Source organism: Eptatretus burgeri, chromosome 9 (genome assembly GCF_056783735.1).
Source record: "Eptatretus burgeri isolate ZD-2024b chromosome 9, Ebu_testis_v1, whole genome shotgun sequence".
Classification (NCBI taxonomy): Eukaryota; Metazoa; Chordata; class Myxini; order Myxiniformes; family Myxinidae; genus Eptatretus; species Eptatretus burgeri.
In genome coordinates, this window is record NC_140969.1 from 102,475,406 (window position 1) to 102,500,924 (window position 25,519).

The 25,519-nt window shown below is 46.3% G+C and overlaps 1 protein-coding gene across 2 annotated transcripts in view; it reads right to left on the reverse strand.

Annotated features, from left to right (window-relative positions):
• The window catches only part of LOC147020769 (HHIP-like protein 1), a 74,560-nt gene that overhangs the window by 24,926 nt on the left and 24,115 nt on the right, over positions 1 to 25,519 (reverse strand). Inside the window, exons 5-8 of one of the 2 annotated variants that reach the window (XM_085896390.1) lie at positions 24,512 to 24,655; positions 8,162 to 8,490; positions 7,598 to 7,724; positions 7,183 to 7,325 (exon numbers count right to left, since the gene is read on the reverse strand). In XM_085896390.1, the coding sequence (XP_085752516.1) occupies positions 7,183 to 7,325; positions 7,598 to 7,724; positions 8,162 to 8,490; positions 24,512 to 24,655 (743 nt within the window). The remainder of the gene's footprint in view (positions 1 to 7,182; positions 7,326 to 7,597; positions 7,725 to 8,161; positions 8,491 to 24,511; positions 24,656 to 25,519) is intronic. The other variant, XM_085896391.1, reaches the window with a different exon arrangement.

Here is a 25,519-nt window from a genome sequence, read left to right on the forward strand (position 1 = left end):
TACGGCCCGGAAGCTGCCGTCTTTTCCCCAGCTGATTCAGAGCTTGCAGGAACTGATCGATTGTCTCCCGGCTGCTTGCTTGCGTGTGTTGAGAAGATGTCGTATGTATACCTCGTTCTTGGGCTTCACGTAGAGCGCCTGCAGTACGTCAATCGCTGCTTCGTAAGTGTCGCACCCCGAGAAGAGCCTGTATACGCTGGGCGAGACATGATTCACGAGAGCGGCAAATTTGTCAGCTCCCTCCGCGATGATGGTCAGATAGTGTGAGAAGGAGCAGAACCAATGTGACCATTTCATTTCTGCGTCAGTCGTGTTTGGGTCTGCGTCGAACCTCTCTGGTTTGTAGATCTTGTCCATCTTTGGTTGAGAGAGCCGAGAAAATCAAATGGAATAAATTGAAATGAGAGCGAGAGATGAACCTTCAGAGTTTAGGCTTTATTCCATTTGATTGGAGCCGCTTCTGTGGACACACCAGGAAATACAGGTTCAGCTAGGAGTACATAAGCAGAAACGTATACATGTGCAGTTAACCATTGCAGACTAATCCGCGTAAGCACGGAGTTCGATATAATCTCCATTCTCACCAGTCAATGAGCACCTTCAGTTAACGAGCATCAAGTGGACAGCCGATGTCAATAGCAATGCCCCGGGGACAATCACTCGTGCCGCAGAGAGACATCCCCTTATACGCGAGACGCACAACATGTGATCCCGCGTCATGTCCCTTGATTCACGTTAATTCACCACAATATGGCATTCTTAATCCAAATAAAGCTGAACTAGACAGAGAAACATAGCAGTGAAACGTTAATTTTATTAAATAATTCACAAAAGTAACAAGATATCAATGAAAATAGGTATGAATGAAGAACAGGGTTTCACATTTATTTGTATATTACCAATCGATAAAAAAGCTTGTAAGTTCATTCAACATGTCCATCGTTCTCCTTGATAACTATCCTCAGGTGTCACGAAAGGTCGGAGAGCACTTTTTGTTGCGTGACCCCCAAAATGGACTGAACTGCTTTTTCATGCTGCTGAAATGTAGATGATTTTTGCCGACTTCAGAAGGATGACAGGCTGAGTCAACCCACCTGGTGTTATTTCAACAGTCACACCATGGGCTCAAACTCAAGACCCTAAGATCTTAAGCCAGCCGACTTAACCATTAAGCCAAGACCAGGCTTAATTTAGTGGATGACGAATCAAACCTGTTCAATGTCAAAAAGACCATGAAGACATCTAGAGTGACTAACAAGGCAGCAGCATTGGCCAAACAATCTTTAAGGGACAATAAAGCACCTCTACCGAATCCCGTTGCAGAGTTGGAGCTACCGAGTCAGCTTGCTACTGCCAGGGTTGGGATAGTGAGGGTCAATGGTGCGTTCACCGGCAGTCCGGTCTGTGTGCAGCTGGCACTTCAATGGGGCTTCCATTTGGGCTTGACAGCAGGTTTGAGCGCTTCTCCGAGAGTCACCTGGGGCAGCAATCCAGCTCTTGTCTTGACAGGCAGATTGAAGCCAAGAGTGATTCTCTACTGATGGGTCTGAGTGGCCTCCTGAGGACCGTGGGGGCTTTTGAGGAGAGTGGCCATGTGGCATTGAGGGTCATCCACGTGAATGGATGTGGCATACATGGAGGACATGGTTCTGGTTGGCATCATGGAGGTGAGCATGTTTCCCTGGGGTTGGAGGACAGGCATGGATGGAGTGGATCTCTCGGTGGGGGCTCCTTGAGAAGTGACATCAAGGCGATGGGTTGCTTGGGTGTCAGGTTGGCCGGGCATGGTGGTGATCAGCCCACTGCCTGTGGTGGTGCCGGGGGGTGGGAGGGGGTTAGGTGTCAAAGCCTGAAGAATAAGAGGATGAGACTGAGAGCAGATGTCACTCGAGAAGTGCAAAGCCAGGGATGAATGCATGAACGGTTATAAGCAGTGTAACGGGCGATGTTCAGGTAGGTGGAGACTTAGGGGGTGGGTGGGGGGGGGGGTTCCTGCTGTAAAAGCTTTGTTGGGTGAACTGAGAGGAGGGTTAACATATTTTCTGGATTTGTCAGAGGGTGGGGAATTGGTTGAAGAGAGTCAGTTGTGTTATGTGTGTGGATCTATTACAGGTGCATGCATTGGTGGGGTTGTTGGTGGCATGTGCGGTACAGCGGGTGTGGTGAGGGGTGCGGGGGATGCATGCGAAGATGGGAGTGTGGAGTATACTGCACATTGGAGGTGCAGAGGGGGTGGGCAACAGACTTGGTGTGATGGGTGTGGGTGAGAGTGTAGAGGAAGGTTGGGTGGTGGGCTATGCGGGTGGGTGGTAAGCGGTTGGGTGGATTTCAAACAGAGTGATGGGGTGATTGCGTTGAGGTTGTGGTTGGTGTGGTTGGTGTTGGGAGGGCTTCGGGTGGAGGAAGTGATTGGAGTGCTGTAAATGTACATGAGGATGGTAGGGTGGATGATGGGGGCAGTGGTGCAAGTGCGAATGATGGTGGGCAGAGGGAGGGGAGGGAGGATTGACGGGGCATAGCTTTTCTCATGGATGAGGGTATTGAATATAGGGACCCTCCATTTTGTCACCAGGATACTCAACTAGTTTTGTATGGTTTGAGAGGGGTGAGGGTCGGGGGATATTGATGCCATGTCTGATGATGTTTTTTTGGGTTGTGGGCGAGAACATTTGGTTGTAGTACATGTGGGGGTAACAATGAGGTCGATTTGGAACCTTTGAAGAGGAGGTTTGAGTTTTTCGAGAAGTATTTGAAAAATTTTGGTTGTGAAGTGATTTTTTTTCAGGGATTCTATCAAGAGTGGAAACTCATACCTCCTCGGCGCAGATTTCTGTAATTGAGTGACGGATGTTAACCAGGGGCTGGAGAAGTGTGTCGTGTGTCAGAAGAACGGTTTTGGTTTTGTAAATATGTGGGGGTCCCTGCTCAATCACAATGAGTATATGCAGACAGGTTGCAGGTTGCTTAATAGAAAGGGCCAGTGAATTTGCGGTGGTTCTTGAGAAATAAATTGGGACTTTTTTAGGCTAGAAGCTGAGGATGTGGTTTGAGGGTTGGAGCAGCAAGGAATGATTAATGGAAGAGAAATGTTGAAGGTGTTATACAGGATTACCAGGAGCTTTAATGGGAAGATGTGAAAAGGCTGAGTGCCTAAACTTGGTGTTTGCATCTAAATCTTGTGTCCGAAACCTAACGATTTCTGTACCCACCTTACCCAGTCACACCCAACTGTCCCTGGAATCTGCGTCCTTTTCTCCCGACAAGGTGGAGAGCTTGCTGTCAAACCTCGACTCAGATTCTGCAACCGGTCCAGACGGCATCAGCCAACGTGTCCTAAAAACCTGCTCCTCTGCTCTTGATCACCCTCTCTCTGTTCTATTCACCCTCCCATTCACTCAAGGTAATCTTCCATCTGCTTGGAAATCAGCAAACATTACCGCTCTGCATAAAAAAGGTGTAAAAGCAGATCCCTGCAACTACAGACCAATCAGCCTTCGCCCAATCATCAGCAAAGTTAATGAATCTATCATCGCTTCAGACATTAAATCCTTCCTCTTCTCCAATAGCTTGAATTCCGATCATCAATTTGGTTTCATACCAAGTCACTCTTCCCTGTATATGCTGCTTCTGCTCTCCCAACAATGGATGGAGGACCTCAATGCCGAACATTAAATCAGAGCCATATCCCGAGACATATCACGTGCTTTTGACACGGTCTGGCACCCTGCCCTCCTCACCAAACTCTCTTCCTATGGTATCCAAGGCCATCTCCACTCATGACTCACAGACCTCCTCTCCAGTCTCAGTCAACGTGTGGCCCTAAATGGAGTTCTTTCATCCCCTCTTCCTGTCCAGGCTGGAGTTCCTCAAGGTAGCGTTCTGGGCCCTGTTCTTTTTCTGGATTTCATCAATGATCTCTCGGACTCTCTGAAAGATACTCTTTATCTCTTTGCTGATGAATCCACCCTCTGCCGGACCATCGGTCATCCCTCAGACCGGCAAGCAGCAGCTTCTTCGCTTTCTGCAGATCTGGATAAAATCACAAACTGGTTCAACATGTGGAACATGTCTTTCAATCCTCACACTCTCACTCTGTCTCTCTGAAAGGACCGCTTGGACCCTCCCCCCCCCCCACCCATCTACTTTTTCAATAATCTTCTGGAAGAAGTTCTTTCATTCAAGCTTCTGGGTCTCACTATTTGTCATGATCTTTCCTGGGAAAGCCACATTTCCAACTTGACCTCCAAAGCCAGTCGCCAACTGGGATTTCTCTGTCGTGCAAAGTCCTTCCTCGTCCCACCTGAGCTCCTGACCACATACAAAGCTTTCGTCTGCAGCCTGATGGAGTACTGCTCTCCCCTCTGGGCTGGTGCTCCTGCCTCCAACCTTTCTCGGCTTCATGCCGTAGAAACCAAGGCATTTAGGATCATTGGTATCTCCCGCGATGAGGCTGAGTCTTTGGGCCTCTCACTCTCTCATCGCAAGCAGGTTAGTGGTCTTTCTGTCTTCTACCGTCTCCTCTCCGGTCTCCCCCCGCTCTGTCTGCGATATGCCCCCCCCATATTTCCGCAGGGCGCTCAAGGTCCTCTCAAGGTCTCTATCAGAGAAATGGGCAACCTTCAAGGAGCAAACGGGTATGGTGCAGAGTAGGTACATTTCAGTGAAGTTTAATGGTGGAGGCAGAAAGAGATCAGGGTGGTTGAACAGGGAGGTCAACAATGTTATTAAGGAGAAGCAGAAGGCATTGATTTCGTACAAAAACAACATGACTAGAGTCTGGCTAGAATATAGGAAGCCACAGACTAGTTAAGAAAGCAACTCGTCAGGCCAAAAGGTAATATGAGAAGGACATAGCCCAGAATATTAAACTTCGCAGCAAGACATTCTTTCAGTATATAAGAGGGAAAGAAAGGGTTAAGAGGAGTGTGTGCCCATTGAGGAATAAAACAGGAGAGTTGGTGGATGATGAGGGGGAGATGGCAGGATTACTAAATCGATTTTTACCCTTGCTGAAAGGAGAGGACATTGCATTTGGGTCTCTCTGTTTGTTTGTCCACACAGAACTTTAGTGTTTTATATCCAGAACCGCTTGTCAGATTGAGAAGAGATTTTCACCGAAGGAACGACTACTCATGTACATTGATTTGATGATAATTTTGACAAAGGTTACGTGGTGTGGCAGCCATGATGGAAAAAGGGGAAAAAAAAAACTTTGGACCTCTGTATCCCTGAAACTGCACCAAGGAAAAAATGGAAACTTGGCACACGGCAAGTACTCATCTACATACATGTCAGTGTGTGTGTGTGTGTGTGTGTGTGTGTGTGTGTGTGTGTGTGTGTGTGTGTGTGTGTGTGTGTGTGTGTGTGTGTGTCAGTGTGTCTCCTCCATAACTCCAAAACCATAAAACCTTGCAGCCTGAAACTTTGCATGCATACCAAGAAAACTCCAAGGAAGTGCGAGAGTGAAAATTGGAAGTTTTCGCGTCATTTGAACACCCCTTTTGAGAATAATTAACGGCCTTATTTAATTATATCCTTTATCAGGCGCATCCTCAGTCACCGCTCTCTATAGGGACTGAAGGCATATCCTAGGTAACCTTGTTGAGGTCTGCAGCCACCAAGCTTTTTGGCCGGCTCAACCATGCCCTGACTTGGAACAGGCCACAATGATTTGTTAACGATAAAGTTTTTTTTTCTTTTTTTTCACTTTTCTCACTCATATTATCGAATCCTGTTCATCATAGCTCGGAATCAATGGGTACATTGCAATACTTATAAACACCCGGAGACATCAGCGTTCATTGCGTTATTTCATTTCGACACATGCAATCACCACGAGAATCTCTGAAACTAAACAGAATTACAAAATTTAAGCTCCATAATCGAACTTACAAGTATTTCCCAGTCCGAGAAAAGTGTTAATTTGTCCAATTCGGACATATTTGACATTTTGGGCATCTCTGGGAGGTGTGTGTTTCACATGACGGTTCGGTGATTGCTCATTGCATGTCAAATGAGCCGTTTCTTATGAACCGTTTCATTGGAATGCTTAAGCCACTTGGTGAGCGCTCTGCAATATCTGCACTGTCACTGAATAGGAGGTTGTTAGCTAAGTTGAGGGCTTGTGGGATGGCTGCTCAGGTAGCTAACTGGAATGGAAACTGGATTGGTGACAGAAGTAAAGAGTGGCTGTGAGTGGGAGATTGTCTGGTTTGGAAGATTAAGGGAGTGGAGTTCCTCACAGATCAGTACTGGGACCATTCTTATTGTAAGGTGCTGACAAAAGGTAAGAATAATGAAAATAAGGATTACATAATGTCAGGGGCAATCTTGGAGCATGTCACACGGGAGAAAAGGATCCAGGGTGGTAATACATACAGCACAGTGCCAGGCAGCAAGAGGTAAGGCCAACAGGGTTTTTGGTTCTATTAATTCATCAGGAGATAAATTATAAATCAAAAGAGGAAGTGTTGACTCTGTACAGGAATTTAGTGAGGACTCATCTAGAAAATTGTGTTGAGTTCTTCTCACCATATCTGAGGAAGGACACAGCTGCTATTGAGAGGGTACACCGTCGGGCTATTGGATTGATTTATCCGGGTCTAGCTAGTCGGTTTGAGTAGCGGTTGAAGGAGATAGAACTTTATATGTCAGAAAAGAGGTGATTACAAGGGCGTTTGATTGAGATGTTCAAGATAATGAAGGGTGTGGAACAGAGAGATGCAGTGGAGATTTTCAGTAAAATGGAAAATATTAGCACCAAGGTCCAGAGCAGGAGGATAAATAAGATGAGAGTTTGGACAGCATTGAGCCAAGGATCTTTCAGTCAAAGCATAGATAATGCCTGGAATTGTCTCCCTGGAAAGGTAGTGGTTGTAGAGGGGATGTATCGGTTTAAATTGGAAATGGATAGGTACCTAGATGCATTGGAGTTATAGGGGAGCAGGGATATTGGCAGGAGTTGCAGGTAGCTAGTGTGTGGATGGGTGATGGTTTCTGGGTTTGGTGTAGCACAGGCATGATGGGCCAAATGGCCAAATTCTGCACCATAGCTCCATCAGTGTATTACTTGTGTGTAGCTCTGTAGTGACAGCACCAGGACTTCCTGTTTGTAATAGCAGACACAGAAACCTTTATAATTCAAGGGAGAGGCAGACAGAACCAGTTTTGTGAATGACTCACCTGCTTCATCCTCGCCAAACGAGATAATATGCGGATGGTAGTTGTTAATGAAGCCTGGGAACATGCACGTCTGACCGGCACCCATGCAAATGTCCTGCTTCTCCCACGTACCTTCGGAGTTTTCTTGCAAACCCATCATAGCCCTGCAAAGTAGCAGTTGGTGTCACAAAAAGATGTGAAAAGACCAACAACTGCCGTGTACGGAGGTTTGAGAGTACTGGAAATAATAGTTACTGCATGCATCTCCTTCTGACAAATGTAATGATAAAGTTTGTGTTTAGGACCTCAGGAACTGGGGCAACTTTCAAGCTAGAGCGACTGAATAGGCCAGACAGAGAGCATACAAGGAGACCAATTGTGGGTTGAACAGTATGAATGTCACCTTATCTGTCACATCTTGTCCTGACTGTGTTACCCTGACATGAAGTCCGCGAAGATGTATATGCCATTGAGGTTTGGTGACTCACAACCGCGATAAACATGGCCACCAGTGATGCTCTTCCCGACGCTGTGTCCATACGCATAGATAGGGAGAATGTCTTCTACACGCGATGAAGAACGTCAAGATGCACATGTAAAGAGACCACAAAAGTGACAGTTAATGAGAGATTCAATGGGTAGAAAAATCAAATATATTATAAAACATCATTAATTAAAAAATAAATTCTCCTGGAGTATCATGTCGAGAGGTGTTAATACATTGTACTCAACAACCAATTTTTCCCCTCTAAGGCAACCATTCTTTTACCGGTCTGCACCCATTGTCCGGTCCTTCAATGGTCCCAATGGATGGATGGAATTAAAGGGAGTCAGCAGAGATTTACTGGAAAACCAACAGATCAACTCATCAATGGAATATGAAGGATTTCTCGACGAGTTTGTTGAGATATATCAGTGTGTATGAAATGGCAATACACGATGATGAATGTGAAGCATGTCAACGGTAAAAGTGGCTTTAGCTAGCGACGCGTCGCCTTACCAAGAGTTGAGTTGCGACAAAGTTTGCGATCGTAGCACGAGAAGCCCTCGCGTGCACGCCAGCCATAGTTTCCTCCACGAACAACGATGTCAATCTCCTCGTACTTGTTCTGACCAACGTCGCCACAGAAAAGTCGGCCGTGTCCAGAACCGGTGGTGGCATCACCGCGGTCAAACGAGCAGCGCCACATGTTCCTTGCGCCGTAGGCATATACTTCGGGCCGAGCGAGTGGTTCATGCACAAAAGGGTTTGTGAAAGGTATTCGATATGGTGGACCCACGTTGTTGTCGTTAACATCTATGCGAAGGACTTTGCCCAATAACGTGGACCTGTGCCATGGACAGAGTCACTTAAGATTTCAATGAACATGTGAAAACAGCTATATTATAATGAAGTTATCACCTGCAATGGAAAGCATATATTAGAATTTATAAAGTTTATTCTTATTTGTCATGTTTCACATTCCACAATAGTTTTGCTGCTTGACGCATCACTCTTTCCTAATAAAAACGCTCCATGATAACAACAGTATCCTTCATATCGTGGAAACAATTATTATTACCAACCACCTGGCTTTTAAATCCCATCATAAGAATACATTGTTTGCAGTGAATTATTCTGTGATCACAAAAAGGATAAATTTAAACTTTGGTTAAAAAGTATATGATAAAAGTAAAATACATAAAATAAATAAAGCAAAAACAACTGCAGAGTTCATAGAACACTTTACCCCGCAACTGTTTCGACAAACAAGCACATGAGCGGAGTCAGCGAACGACAAATTTGATTGGTCGAGATGATGCAAAATGCTGTAATATTTAGTCCAAGTACTGCGAAACGGAAGTGCTTTGAAAGTGCCAAAAAGGTGATTTTTGTTCTACACCAGTGTTTCTCAAACTATCTAACGTGGCGGACCGGCAGGTATTTTTTTCCAATGTGCCAGGGACCGGGACCATATTTGTGCCATATTATTATTATTGTTTATGATCCGAGAAAATATTGTTTGAACATCCGTAGTAACATTAATTTATACCGGAAAAATATTAAATATAATGAATCGAACAAGATTTGACACATATATATATATATATATATATATATATATATATATATATATATATATATATATATATATATATATATATATATATATATATGACTTCTCTCTCTCGTATTTTGAATTTGTCGGCTTAAATATATTATTTTTCAAGATTTTATCCATTTTCATTTTATACATTACATGTTATATATTATGATAATGTAAAACTGGAAACTCGCCGCGGACCGGCAGTCAATGACTCGCATACCGGCACCGGTCCGTGTAGCACCACTTTGAGTCGCACTGTTCTACACTGTTCAAGTGTGTAATTAAATTGAAATAAAATATATATTTTAAAGATTGTAGAAATTTTTTTTGGAGGTTTGCCACCATTGATGCAGTGTCCTTCACACCATCCTATTTAACACACTTTTTTTGTATACCTTGTCGAGGCTCGTATAAGAGCTAACACACAACGCACAGCAAGGGGCATGAGACAAGAGGGGTGGGAGTGGGAGGGACAAAAGAGTGGGGAATAGACACAGGAGATCTGTGGAAGGGAGAGGGATGGGATGGGGAACATGGGGAATAGAAGATGGACATTACAGAGACTTTCAGGAAGGAAAGCAGGGGAATTGAAGGAAGTGGGCTTGGGTGGATTATCGGGGGTAAAAAAGATCGAGGATTTGGATGGGGGTGGTGATAAGAGGTGGTGGTGAACAGCTGTTTTGAAAGCCTGGAGGGAAGAATGGGAAAGAATAGAGTGAGGGAGTTTATTCCAAAGGTGTGAAAAAAGAGGAATAAAAGAGTGAAGGTGAGCAGTGATTCGTGATTTTGGTAGTTTTACCAGAAGGGGGTTGTTGACGGACCTTGAGCGCCCTGTGGAAATGTGGTGGGAACAAATTGCAGAGAGAGCAGGGGGGGCGAGGCTGAAGAAGCACACTAGAAGCACCCGCTCCCTACGTTAGCCGTCAAGGGGTCATGTTATTATATTTATGCCTATTTTACTCCAAGGGGTCCCAGGATTACACACCCAAAAAATGGTTGCGATCGGTTCAGCCGTTTTTGCTGTACCTGGGAACAGACAAACGGACGGACGGTGAATTATAGTAAGAGTACATTAGTAATTCATGCCCGTTGTTTGTGTCCTTTATGACATCCCGAAAGACAATAAGTTTCCTGTTTGAAATTATTTTTTAATTTTGTTTCACTGCCAGACAGGAAGAGTAAAAAATAATTATCTCATTCCTCTCTGCGTATGCGTAATCGGGACAAATTCAGAGCCAAAGTATTGCAAAACTACATGTTTGTTTTCCGATTCATGTTCAAAATATAACATCTAAGGGGGTTGACTCAGCCTGTCATCCTTCCGAGGTCGGCGAAATGAGTACCAGTATACTGGGCCGGTGTATACCCCAGTTAAAATAGGTGTACCATATCCCTGTGTCGTAAGAGGCGACCAGGGTTGCGTCAGGAAGGGCATCCGGCGTAAAACATGTGCTAAATCACTATGCGGATCATACGGATGATCCGCTGTGGCGACCCCTAACGGGAGCAGCCGGAAGAAGAAGAAGAAGAAGTTCAAAATATAACATCTAATTGAAATTAAGTTGTTCCTCAATCATAAACTGAAGTCTGTAGACAGAGACAAACGAAGTGAACAAATCGCTTTGCCCCTCTTTTCGTTTCGCATGCGCGGTATAACAACACCCTGGTGATATTCATGTGCCAGCCGACTCGATCCTCCTCCCTACTCCTCCTTCTCCTCCCCCAATAAAAATGGGTAAATGGGAATGATTGTGTTAGTATTATAGACTCCATCATGCAAAGTCCTTCTTTGGCACACCTGAGCTCCTATCCACTTACAAAGCCTTCATCCACAGCTCGATGGAGTACTGCTCCCCCCCCCCCCCCCCCGTGGGCTGAGTCCCCTGCCTCACATCTTGTTCAGCTTGATGCCATGGAAAGCAAAGCTTTCAAGATCATTGGAATCCCTCACAATGAAGCTGAATCTATGAGCTTATCAATTCACCATCGCCGACAGGTAGGTGTTCTGTCTGTCTCCTTCCGCCTCATTTCTGGTCTTGTACCCTCTGCCCTATCCGTGATTTGTCCCCCTTAGGTATCTGCAGGACGCAAGCAGTCCACCAGCAACCTCCTCCGAGTGAAACTACATAAATCCGGAACCACTGCTCACCTCCACTCATTTATTCCTCCCCCCCCCCCAACCTGTCCAACCGCCTTCCACACTCTCTTCAATCTCATTCTTCCCTCCAGAGCTTCAAGACAGCTGTTTATCACCATCTCAAATCACCCCCCCCCCATGAAAAATCATGATCTTTTCAACACTTGTTAAACCATCCCTCACCCTTCCAAAAATTTTGCTTATGTATCCATCTTGTCCACTCCTTGTGTTCTCCTCTACCCCTCATCGTTGCCTGTATCCCTTGTTTGTCCATCTCTGTCGGCTTTCTCCCTCCGCCCTGCTGCTGGTATTTCCCCTTTTTTCTACTGTTCCCCTTGTTATGTTGTGTTGAGATCTGTTCTGTGTTTTAGCTCGTCCACCAGCCGAGACCATGTATAAAAAAGAAAAAGAAAAAACAAGATGATTCGACTGATAGATCAAATTGATCGGTTGTGGATGAAGAATCCAGTCATTTTTTTGTAAAGGAAGTTGAGGTTCATGGAAGAGCTGCAACAGAGGACAGACCAGAAAATAATGAAAAGGAGGAAAACACACCAACATTAAAGTAGAGGGACACTTTGAGAAAGAATGGACATAGGGATGAATGAGCTCAAGGGAAGGAGATCGGGGGGGGGGGGGAATAACCCCTAACAGCTCTAACCCCTAACAGCATGGGGTGAACAAGCTGGGTACAAGCTCAAACACAGCAAGAATTGAAGGGAAAATTTTGAGATTAAACAGCAATTGAACAGAAAAATTGAAAAAGAGCATGAGGGAGAAGGGGTGGGGAAAAATCCCCACAATAACTTGGGAATTAAGGGGTGGGATTGGGGAGGATTAATGAGGACAGAAAAGAACATGAGTAAGGATTTGGGGTGACCTGAGATGGTGGTGAACATCCATCTTGAAGCCCGAGAGGGAAGAACGGGATTATTAAACAAACTGAGGAAGTTGATTCTATGGGTGAGAGAAAAGAGGAGCAAATTGGTGGAGGTGAGCTGTTTCCAGGTAATGTATGTGGTTTGCCAAAGAAAAGTCCTGAATGATGGTGAGGCCCAAAAGTGTAAAGGCGCTGTCACACCTTGACGTTTTAGCCAGCAATGGCAACGTATAAAAATGTATGTAAAACGTTGGCGTACGCTGAAGTTTTGAGTTTTTTTTAAGTTTTGGTCGTATTCATAACGTGTCAGGTCAGGTTCGATCTGTGACCTGCTACAGGTACCATGTAAACCTGTACTAACCTGTTCCATGGTCAGGTTGTCGGCGACTAAACCGTCTCCCCCACCAGGTTTTCTGGTGAGGGGGTGTTTGGATATGGACAACCAGCAGGATTAAAAACAAAACCTGTCAAAGGGCGGAGGAGCTCCTTGTGAGCCAACGGCCATCCATATCTAGTGCCCAACTGTGTCTGCGGACGTCCTCCTGCAGTTGGGTCACTTCTTATTAGGAGGTTGGTGGCAGGATTTGCACTCCGGCCACCGTAAAACCCTTCATTCCGCAAAACACAAAAACGCAAAAAAATCTGAAAACCCACTCCGTGGGAGTACCTCCTGTGCAGCTTCCCTTTGCAGGGCAGCTCACCGGATGACGGGATTGGGGCAAAGCCTTCGGGACCCCCAATCTTTGACGATCGGAGGGAAACCACGGGGTAACATCCCTGGGTCAGATTGCGGGAGAGTGTGTCGGAGTGGTGCTGAGGTGTCGTCCACCAGACGGCGGTCTCCTTGGGTTAACCTGAGGCGGTCCCTTCGGGTGGGTGCCTGGAATGTCCTATCCCAAAGAGAGGATGATCACCTGTCTCTGTTATCATCTGAGCTCAAGCGTTTGGACATCGGGATTGCAGCTCTCTCTGAGGTTCGGAGACCGGATTGCGGCGAGATAATGGTGGGTGGTTACACCTACTATTGGTCTGGTCGCTCTGATGGTTACCATACCCAAGGAGTTGCTGTAGCTGTGTCCAATAAGCTGACCCCAATGATAATTGAGGTAACACCGGTCAACGAGCGTATTATGAGATTAAGGATTCGCCACTCCTTAGGTGTCATTTCCCTGGTCTCTGTTTATGCTCCGACTGAGGAGAGTGATCTCACCGTGAAGGATGCATTCTACGCCACACTCGAGTCTGTGGTTGATCAGTGCCCCAGACGAGATACACTTCTGGTCTTGGGGGATTTCAATGCATCGACTGGAACTGATAGGGATGGTTATGAGGTGTGTGTTGGTCCCCATGGGTCAGGAACTATGAACCAGAATAGCACTAAGTTCCTTGACTTTGCAAGAAGTCATGGACTTAGGGTGGCTGGTTCATGGTTTCAGAGCCCAGAAGCTCATCGCTGGACTTGGTATTCCAACGCTGGCGGTGTGGCAAAGGAGATTGACCATGTCCTCATTGACGGTCGTTGGAGGATGATCCAGAACTGCAGGGTCTACCGGAGTGCTCAGTTCCTCAATACTGACCACAGGCTTGTTGTAGCAACTCTAAAGCTGCACCTTAAATCCTGGAGAATGGTACCATCCCAGCCTAGGTTGGATGTTGCCAAGCTCAGGGATGAGAGAGTAGCTGAGGAGTTTGCGAACAGGCTGAGTGGACACTTGGGGGGTCTGGGTGCTTTGGTGGGTCCTGAAGAGTTGTGGAGCGCCTTCAAGACCACTGTCCTTGATGTTGCCGGTGGATGTCTTGGAGCTCACCGCAGGGCAAAGAAGAATTTTGTCCCTCAAGGGACACTGGATACCATTAACCAGAGTCGCAGGGCCAGGCTGAATGGCAGAGCTGAGCTGTTCAGGGAGCTGAGGTGTAAAACTGTACGTGCACTGAGGGTGGACAAGGAGGCCTATGTGCGAGGAATCTGTGAGGGGGTAGAGCATCACCTGTGGACAGGTGATTCTCGTCCCGCTTACAGGGGAATTCGCGCATTACGTTCATCCAAGCCCATCCCTCGGAGCACTGCAGTTCGAGCAGAGAGTGGTAAGCTCTTGACAGAGGAGTCTGAAGTGAAGGCCCGCTGGGCCGGTTACTTTGAGCGGTTGTACCAGGCTGATCCCCCAGCTGTCGAGTTGGATGTCAAGGGTGTTGCAATCCCTGTTGCTGACCCTCAAATCAACTGTGGTCCACCTTTGCTTGTGGAAACACGGGCTGCGGTGAACCAGTTGAAACGGGGCAAAGCTCCAGGGATCTGTGGCATCCATGCTGAACTTCTCAAGGCTGGTGGAAATGCTGCACTCATGTCGTTGCATGCAGTTTTGTGCTCTGCCTGGAACACAGGCATCATCCCAACTGACTGGAAGAGGGGCCTTGTTGTCCCTCTCTGGAAAGGGAAGGGTGATCGCCAAGACTGCAACAACTACCGAGGGGTGACACTGCTCTCAGTGCCGGGCAAGGTCTTTGCTCGGATAATTCTTGATAGGGTTCGCCATCATCTGCTTGAGCACCAGCGTCCAGAGCAGTCAGGCTTTACACCAAAGAGGTCAACGATTGACCGTATCCTTGCACTTCGTGTCCTCATCAAACGCAGACGAGAGTTTCGGCAGGGGCTGCTTGCAGCCTATGTTGATCTCTGTAAAGTGTTCGATTCAGTGAATCGGGATGTCCTCTGGAGGATTCTTGGTCTTCGTGGGGTGCCACCAAAACTGATCGATCTGATGTCTGAACTCTACTCTGGTACTGAGAGTGCTGTGAAGTGTGGTGGTACCATCTCTGACTTATTTCCAGTTGTTACTGGAGTTCGGCAGGGATGTGTACTTGCCCCCACACTTTTCAGCACTTGTATGGACTGGATTTTAGGGAGGATATCGTAGAGATCAAGTTGCGGTGCATCGTTTGGCAATGTCAAGATCTCGGACCTTGATTTTGCAGATGATGCCGTCATCTTTGCGGAGACTTTAGACATCCTCTTGGGGGCCCTCGAGGTGCTGAATGAGGAGTCGGAGCCGTTGAGATTACGGGTTTCTTGGGTCAAAACTAAGATCCAGGCTTTCGGTGACATCTTGGATGCTGCTGTCCTGTCTGTGTCTGTTTGTGGTGAGGATGTTGAGGTCGTGGAGAGATTCACTTACCTTGGCAGTGATATTCATGTCTCTGCTGGCTGCGAGTCAGAGGTCAATAGACGTCTGGGTCGGGCCTGGGGAGTCATGGATTCACTGGATCATGGGGTGTGGCGCTGCCGGTACCTGTGCGGAAGGACGAAAGTCCGAGTCTTCAGGTCCTTGGTACTTCCAGTCTTGCTCTATGGATGCGAGACTTGGACTCTGACCAAGGATCTGAGATGGAGACTTAATTCCTTTGGTACCAGAGCTCTTTGGAGAATCCTCGGCTATCGCTGGTGGGATTTTGTGTCCAACGAGCGGTTGCTGAGAGAGACTCGGATGAGATTTGTTACCTGCATAGTCCGTGAGCGTCAGTTGCGGCTGTATGGACATGTGGCTCATTTTCCTGACGCTGATCCTGCTCACCAGATTCTCTCAGCGAGGGAGTCTCATGAGTGGAGGAGGCCAGTGGGCCGACCACGTGCCTCATGGTTGCAGCAGGTTGACCATCATCTCAAGGAGATGGGGATGGGCCTGGCATCTGCCTGGGGGATGGCCAGACGGAGGCCCCTGGAGTACCGGTGGAAAGTGGATGCAGAGACGCGCTGTTCTGGCACATGCTTCCATACCTGACCTGACATAACGTGTTGGTCGTATGCATAACATATTAGTAACGGGCACAGAACGTTTCGTTGTGTTATAGATAACTTATACCAACGAATGCTTAGCCTGTTGTCGGCGTTCACAACCTATGCCCAACGATAGTTTAACTTAGGCATAGCGCGCTGCACGTATCGCCGACGAACTCGTGGCGTATCCTGTTAAAAACCTGCCACACGCCGATTTAAATCATAACCACCTGAAAATTGGAAGTGTCAACATCGCAGTCATACCTTGACAATTTAGCCAGCATATGCCGACCTATGAAAAATGTGTGTAAAACGCTGGGACACGTCGAATACGGTATGGGTAAGTTGTGTATACGTTAGGAGCACGCTGAAAAACAATGAAGTACGCTGTCATATTACGTGGTACGTCTAGTACGTCATGAAATTTCAAGCATGCTGAAAATTTTACGACGTACTCGACGTATGGCACTCAAGTTCCGCATACGCTGGCATAAGTTTTCTGCATGCTCCGCGATCGTTGACACACGTCGGACACACGTTACTTGTAAGTTACTTATAAGTCGAAACATGTCGAGGTAATGTTTAGCATACCCGAAAGTTAATTTTTAACCTATGAGTAACGTGCTTTGAACCTATGAGTAGCGTGCTTTGAACCTATGTGTAACGTATCTCAAACGCACATTGTCGTATGTAGACGAATTTGATTGACGTCTTCCGGACGACCACAGAACGTACTGAACGTGTTTCTAACTTACATCTACCGTATAATGGTGTATTGGCAGCGTTTAGGGGAATTGGTATATACAAATGGGCTTCACAAGAGGAACCCGTCAGTGTTCCAGACTCCATGTTGAGTAGATGTCAATGTCAGTGGTATCAGTAGTAGTAGTAGAAGTAGGTGAGCGTGTCAGTTGTAGTAGTAGTAGTAGTAGTAGTAGTAGTAGTAGTATTGGTAGTAGTATTAGTAGTATGTCCATGTCAGTAGTAGTAGTAGGTGAGCGTGATGGGGAGGGTGTGGGTGATGATGGATCCTTGTTGCGTCCACGAATAGGAGACTACTTTGAACCATTGTTCGATGTTCTTTTCGGCTATTTTTTTTTTCTCATTCCCACGATGAACTATTTTTTTGTTTCAGTTTTAAAAGTATTCAAAACGACTTGGACAAATGCATAATGTACTCATCATGAACACAGAACGTTTCGATAACTTATACACAAGTTATACCAACGATTGATTAGCGTGTTTTAGGCGTCCACAACCTATGCCCAACGATAGTCTAACGTATGCATAACGCGGCAGCGTATCATCGACGATTATGTGAGGTTTTCTATTCATAGGCTGCAACTTCACTTTTAATAAATGCCTGTCACTCGCCTATTGTTTTTGGACGCTGGTGCTTGGCAATTGAAATCGTTTCCATTGAACGAGTTAAATCGCTTCCACTGGACTATTGAAGTGATTTCATAATAATGCTTGGTTATCCTTGGACCCACTCTGGCTAGCAGCTCGTCGAACATCGTTGGGGGCATTCGCAGGAAGTTTATGAAGGATGCATGGTCCTCATTCCGGAGTTCCACCATGAGCTGGTCATATATGCCGTAATGGCGTCGCCTCCCGATCCATGGTCTCAACCAGTTCCTTCTCCTCCGTTCACGTCTTCTCCTCCCGGCTGTATTCGCATGCAACTGGTGCAATGTCAACTCGATGAGGTCATGTTGATGTTGGAGAACAGGTAGGTATTGTCGTGTCAGCCTTGCCGTATCCTCCATCTCTGGGAATGACATGGACATGCACTCACCACGAAGTCTAAAAAAAAGACGGGTTCCTTCTGCGAAGCCCCTTTTTATATACCAATTCCACTAATCGCTGCCAATACGCCATTGTACGGTATCTGTAAGTTAGAAACGCGTTCATTAAGTTCTGTTGTCGTCCTGAAGACGTCAAATACATCTACGTCTTTTTCAAGTAACGTGTGGCAAAGTGTGAACAACGTTCGTGTGGTGTGCTTACAAAACGTTACTCATAGGTTAGAAATAAGTTTTGGGTACGCTAAACAGTAAACATTACCTCGACGTGTTTCGACTTATGAGTAACTTACAAGTAACGTGTGTCGACGTGTGTCAACGATCGCATAACATGCCTACAACTTATGGCCAGCATAGCGGAACGTGTGAGTCATACGCTGGCATACGTCGAAAAATTTCAAGCATGCAAAAAATTTGATGACAACCCAAAAGTACAACGTTTAAAGCCAGCGTACTACGACTTATGGCAGTGTTTTTCAGCGTGGTCTTAATGTATACAAAACGTACCCATAATGTATTCGACGTGTGCCAGCGTTTTCGACAAATTTTTCATAAATCAGCATACGCTGGCTAAATCGTCAAGGTGTGACAGCGGCTTAAGTGACAACTTCTTCAAGAGGAAGAAGATGAGAGGATTTGCCAGATGGTCCTTTTGGAGAGACAGAGTGAGAGTGTGAGACCTGTGAGGGTTGAAAGACATGTTCCAAGTACTGTACATGCTCCTGATTCTATGAAGGTCCACAGAAAGGGAAGAGGCTGCTGCCTATCAGAAGGATGAGAACTACTGTTGTGGGGATTATCTTTAGCGGTTAATAAAATCACCAGTCACGTGTTTAGTAGAATGATAGTTATTTCTTAGCATTTGTTTAGATAAGTGTGATATACTATTTGTGAAATAGACAGCGCTGGGTATGTACATCGAGATGTTTTTCTATCCTACTGTTTTGTCCTCCCTGATTCAAACCTCTGGCTGTAGGTTTTTAATGTTCTTTTCCTCTACTTACAAGTTTTTTCAAATCGCACATGAAACCTTTGCAGCTCAAGCCATGAGAAAGTGCAGGTGTGGCGAGTCTACATTGAGATAGTGAGTCATCAGCTTCACCGTTGGGGTTGATGTATGGGGTGAATCTCCATTGAAGAAGGCTGCAGTTAGCGTCACCATGAGAGCTCACGCGGCCCGGCACGGGGCTTATCAGTTGATCCTGCGTGTGTCCGTTAATGGCTGCTTGGAAAGAGGAAGCGATTTGGAGATCTGTTGGTGAAGTAGCTGACACAGAGAGAGGTGAGAGAGACAGTGATTTGGAGGAACGGCAGGAGGAAGGAGTGTGCCTGGGTCTCTGAATATGCGGGGCTGAGAGTACCGGAGCTGTGAACATTTAATCTCTGAGTAATAACAATAAATGAACTGTTACTCCTTCGTGGCTTCCATTCTTGCTGTATAAGTGATTGTGTTTTCACAATCAGTGCCCTTAAGGTGCATGATTGGGTAAAAGTGGCAAGCGCTTAGTAAAGTGACGTACGGTGCGTCATAACCAGCCGCTCGGTTATACATCTGAGTGGCGCACGAGCAGGCACGTAACCCTTGGTCGACTTCTTACCCTTTAATTAGGTATCGGGACTTAAGGCCTGTAACCCTGGTTTGGGGTGTCAAACCGAGCTAGCGGCCATAGCTGGTTGACGGCCCACATGATTCCAGTCATGTGGCTATAGCAATACAATGGCAGAGGGTGGTCAACAGCAAAGAGATCATTGATTTGCACTTTTTGGCGTTTCTAAAGACAAGGGGCAAGTACTGAACATACCCTTTGAATTGAGACCCATGTGAGGTTTGAAACAAGGATACTGTTTTAGACTTTTTTTTTGTATACCTTGTCAAGGCTCGTATGAGAGCTAACACACAACTCACAGCAACGGGGCATGAGACAAGAGGGGCTGGAGTGGAAGGGACAAAACAGTGGGGAACAGACACATTAGGTGAACTGTGGAAGGGAGAGGGATGGGGATGGGACAGGGAACATGACGAAGAGAAGATGGACATTACAGGGACTTTCAGGAAGGAAAGCAGGAGAAATGAAGGAAGTGGGCTTGGGTGGATTATCGGGGGTATAAAAGATCGAGGATTTGGATGGGGGAAGATAAGAGGTGGTGGTGAACAGCTCTTTTGAAAGCCTGGAGGGAAGAATGGGAAAGAATAGAGTGAGGAAGTTTATTCCAAAGGCGGGACAAAAAGAGGAATGAAAGAGTGAAGGTGAGCAGTGATTCATGATTTTGGTAGTTTTACCAGATGGGGGTTGTTGGCGGACCTTGTGCGCCCTGTCGAAATGTGGTGGGGACAAATCGCAGAGAGAGCAGGGGGGGCAAGACTGGAGAGGAGTCGGTGGAAGACAGAAAGACCACCGACCAACCTGCGGTGATTGAGTGAGAGGCCCAAAGACTCAGCTTCATTGCGGGAGATGCCGATGATCTTAAATGCCCTGGTTTCGACAGCGTGAAGCCGAGAAAGGTGGGAGGCAGGAGCACCAGCCCAGAGGGGAGAGCAGTACTCCATCAGGCTACGAACAAAAGCTTTGTAAGTGGTCAGGAGCTCAAGAGGGCCGAGGAAGGACTTTGCACGACGGAGGATTCCCAGTCGGCGACTGGCTTTTGAGGCGAGGTTGGAAATGTGACTTTCCCAGGAAAGGTCATGGCAGATAGTGAGACACAGAAGCTTGAAAGAAAAGACTTCTTCCAGAGGATTGTTGAGAAAGTGGATGGGGGGTTTTCTAAACGGTCCTTTCGAAGAGACATAGTGAGAGTGTGAGATTTGTCTGGATTGAAAGACATGTTCCACGTGTTGGACCAGTTTGTGATTTTATCCAGATCTGCAGTGAGTGAAGAAGCTGCTGCTTGCCGGTCTGAGGGATGACAGATGGTACGGCAGAGGGTGGAGTTGTCGGCAAAGAGAAATAGAGGATTTTCCAGAGAATCGGAGAGATCATTGATGAAAACCAGAAAAAGAACAGGGCCCAGAACGCTACCTTGAGGAACTCCAGCTTGCACAGGAAGAGGGGATGAAAGAACTCCATTTAGGGCCACACGTTGACTGCGACAGGAGAGGAAGTCTGCGAGCCATGAGTGGAGATGGCCTTGAATACCATGGGAAGAGAGTTTGGTGAGTAGTGCAGGGTGCCAGACTGTGTCTAAAGCACGTGATATGTCCAGGCATACGGCTCGGATTTCCTGTCTGGCATTGAGGACCTCCATCCATTGATGGGAGAGCAGAAGCAGCATATCCAGGGTAGAGTGACCTGGTCTGAAACCAAATTGATGATTGGAAATCAAGCCATTGGAGAAGAGGAATGATTTAATGTCTGAAGCGATGATGTATTCCATAACCTTGCTGATGATTGGGAGAAGGCTGATTGGTCTGTAGTTACAGGGATCTGTTTTTGCACCTTTTTATGCAGGGCAGTGATGTTAGCAGATTTCCAAGCAGATGGCAGATGACCTTGGGCAAATGAGAGGGTGAATAGAACAGAGAGAGGGTGAGCAAGAGCAGAAGAGCAGGCTTTGAGGACACGTGGGCTGATGCCGTCTGGACCGGTTGCAGAATCTGACTCGAGGTTTGAAAGCAAGCTCTCCACCTTGTCAGGAGAAAAGGATACAGAGTCCAGGGACAGTTGGGTGCGACTGGGTAAAGTGGGTAGAGAAATCGTTCGGTTTGATGGGTTTAGGACACAAGATTTAGCTGCAAACACCGAGTTTAGACATTCAGCTTTATCACGTGTGGAATCAGCAGTGCAGCCATTTGAGGTAAGGGAGGGGATGGAGGGGGAACATACACCAGAAACAGATTTGATTAAACGCCACCAGGATTTTGAGGAGGGAGAGAGGTTTGAGAGTTCAGACTTGAGATGAGAAAGATGTTGTTTTCTGGCTCTCCTGAGGGTAGATACACACTTGTTCCGAGCTTTGTGGAAAGAACTGAGATTGCCCTCAGTTGGGTTTGCTTTCCATGAGGCAAAGGCAAGTTGTTTCAGGATAACTGCCTCGCCACAAGCTTCAGTAAACCAAGGGCGGGAGGAAGGGTAAGACAACTGAACACGAGAGGGGATAAATCTGTGCATGAGGGAGAGCAAGTTTCTTTGAAAGAATTCCCAGGATGAGTTGATGTTTGAGAAAGTAGTGATAGGAGACCAGTCTGTAAGTTTGATGGCTGCTCGGAGACCCTGCCAGTCGGCTTGAGTGAAATGCCAGACTCGACGGCGGTGAGGTGGTTCTCTGATAACAGCCAGAGAGATGTCCACTTTGACAAGGACGTGGTCAGAAGAACCGATTGGAGCGAAGGAAGAGCAGCAGATATTGTCAGGGAAATTTGTCAAAATCAGATCCAGAAGAGATGGAGTACCATTGGTTGAGATCCAGGTCGGGAAGTTGACCGATTGAATCAGTCCTAATGAGTCGCAGAAAGCTTTTGCTGAGGTGCCATGGCAGGTGAGAGAGGTACCCACACCTAGCCAACTGGCATGATGACAATTGAAGTCACCACATAAGAGGAAGAGAGAGTTTGGATGAGAAGATAGAAGATGGTCCATGTTTTCGGATAGTGAGGTGTAGATGGAGTCATCACTGTTCGGTGGACGGTACAGTACACATATAAACATGAGGTGGGAGTGGAGGGGAAGCCGAAGCTAGAGGTATTCTTGGGGGTGTGGGGGAGTGAGAGCAGTGCATGGAGAGTGAGGAATAGAGTCTTTGATGAAGAGAGCAACACCTCCACCAGGACGAGGCTCAGGTCTGTCATACCGGAGGAGGGAGTAACCAGGGAGAGATACTTGGGAGTCAGACATGTCTTGGGAGAGGAAAGTTTCTGTTAGGCAGATAATGTCTGGTTTGTCAGTGGCAACCTGCATGGAAAGATCTGAAAGGTTTGAGCGAAGGCCCCGGATATTTGAGGTCCACACTTTTAATGAAGAGGTAGGGGAGGAGGCTTTGGATGCAGGAGGTGGAGTGGGAGGGGGAGGGTAGGACAAGGGACGAGGGGGGGAGGTAAGGAGGGTTGTTGAAAGAGTGTGGGGTATTGCAGAATAGCGAGGGGAGGGGCCAAATGAGAAGGAGAAAAGGCTCTGTGGTGCTGGGGGAGAGGGGGACAAGAGTCAAGGAAGAAGGCAGTTGAGGATTTGAGGAGGTGGAGTGAAGAGATGGAGGTGAGAGGGCAGTGGAGGGAGGCAGCTTGGTGGATGAGAGGGGGGCAACTTTGAGAAGGATGAGTGAGGGGGATGAAAGGTGGGAGAAAGGTGAGGGGGAATTTTTGAGAGAGGTGACACCGAGGCTTGCAGGGAGAAGAGTGGGATGGTTTCTTTGAGAGTGAGAGTGAGGGGTGAGGGGGGTGAGTTGGCACTGAAGTTGGAAAAAAGAATGGTTGACGGAAAGCGAACATCCATGGCAAACTGTGGTTTTTAAAAGTTTTAGGTCAGAGATGCGATTTAACACAATTCTTGATGGATGCAATGAAGGCGAATTCAGAGAATGGAGAGAAGAAGCGCTGTAATAGTTGGATTTTTTCGGCAAGGAATGAAGGTGAGCTCGAAATGAGAGCAGTCTGTTAAAATAGCAGAAGAGAAGTGCATTGTGAAACAGTCAAGAGTACCACATGTGTGCGAGAGGAAGATGAAGCATTATAAGATCGTTTTTGTTGTTAATATTAATGTTTGAGAGAGTTCAACAGATTAGGTCATGGAAGTGTAGAAAAAAAATCGAGGAAGAAGACGAGGAGACGAAGAAGAAGAAGCAGAATCGGGAGAAGGTGAGCGTGTTGTTGTTGTTGTTGGGTTTTTTTTTTGAGATAAGAAAGCTATTAGTTGGGAGAATGGGGGATGTTTGGAAAGTGGGGGGGATGAAAATTGAAGTTAATGGGGAGGATAGAAATTGAAGATAATGGGGAGAAAAAAAAAAAAAAAAAAAAAAAAACGATCGAACACCGAGTGGAACCGGTAGGCCTCAAGCCTAGGCCAAGGCTGAGGCCTCAAACACCAGGTAAGAACGTCGACAAAAATACTCACAAAATAGCACGATTTTTGAAACAAAACCGAACTAGGAACACACAGTAACGTGTAGGTGAGAAAATTAAACAGTTAAAACGGGACAAATAACAACCGGAAACTTAACTTTGAGAACGTCAGCAGGGAGCCCGAAGGAGACCTGCATAAATCTTGCGGGAAGACAGTATACTGTATGAGCAAAAGTTATGAGACACCATTTGTGAGTTGTAAGAATGGGCTGACAGGATAGCTTGGAGATTGCGAACTCCTGTTTCAGCGGACTACTCCGAGTTTGATTCCTGACCCAACTATAAAGGTGCTTTGGAGGTTTGTTCCTCAGTGAGGGTGTTAAGCCAGCTTTCCCATCTGCCCGGGTTCGATGGTGGATGATTAGAGATTGGCCATTAAAAGATCCCACAGCACCTTTTGACTTTGCAAAGGCAACTGCATCGTTTCAAACAGCATTGTGTGTGTGTGTGTGTGTGTGTGTGTGTGTGTGTGTGTGTGTGTGTGTGTGTGTGTGTGTGTGTGTGTGTGCGTGCGTGTGTGTGTGTGTGCGCGCGCGCGCGCTCGATCAAATAAATCAAACAGAGTAATGTGCAGTTCTACATGCACATTGATGTTATAAAAATAACAAATTAAAACTTACTTGTTCTGAGCATTTCCAAACTTTCCAAATGGGTCTCCAGCCATGCCTCCATCACCGGTGAAGATATACAAGAAACCATCATCACCAAATAGCAACTGCCCTCCATTGTGGTTCGCTGCTGGCTCATCCACTTCAAGCATATGCCTGAAAGTAAATGTAAATGAGAGGACAACAAAATAAACACTCTTTAGATACCAAAAGAAAAGCAGTGCAAATACTCACTTCAAACACTCAAAACTGGAATCCTTAAAAACCCCAGGGTCGAAATTGTTGGTTTTAATCATCACTTTTTGTGATCTCAACTGGAATCTGTGCTGCTGCGGAGGTTGAGCAGGTTTGATTATATCTTTAAAATTTTGCTGCATTGAGGAGTACATGTGACAAAGGTCTATTCTGCTTAAATTGGGTCCCACGTATGGACAGAAGGTGTGGACACAGTGAAGTCAAACCAAATGATCGACGATTTTGGTCATTATAGAATTAAAACTACGAGCAGGAACTCCCCGGTACCCTTCTCGGCCCACCTGCAGCACCAGTCCTGTGCTGCGGCAGTCTTAGAAATGCACTTTATAATTTTTGAATGTTTTTTTTCTTTATTGATCACAGCATATCATACTCTTATAGTCGATGACCATCTTCTTACTATGATTCACCGTCTGTCCGTCTGTCTGTTCCCAGGTACCGCAAAAACGGCTGAACCGATCGCAACCATTTTTTGGGTGTGCAATCCTGGGGACCCCTTGGAGTAAAATAGGCATAAATATAATAACATGACCCCTTTGACGGCTCCCGTAGGGAGAGTGTCCTTCTAGTATATCATAAGATAAAGGAAGATGATTTGTAATACCGATACCACCAAAGGTGGCACTATTTCCGCCACGTGTCAATTTTGGAGTTTCGGTGACAACTACGTTTGATCTCTTTTAAGATTACATTTTCAAAGGTTATAAAACTTTTTCTTTTGTCTGTTTCTCATAACTACCTACCACATTTTATTTGATGCATGCG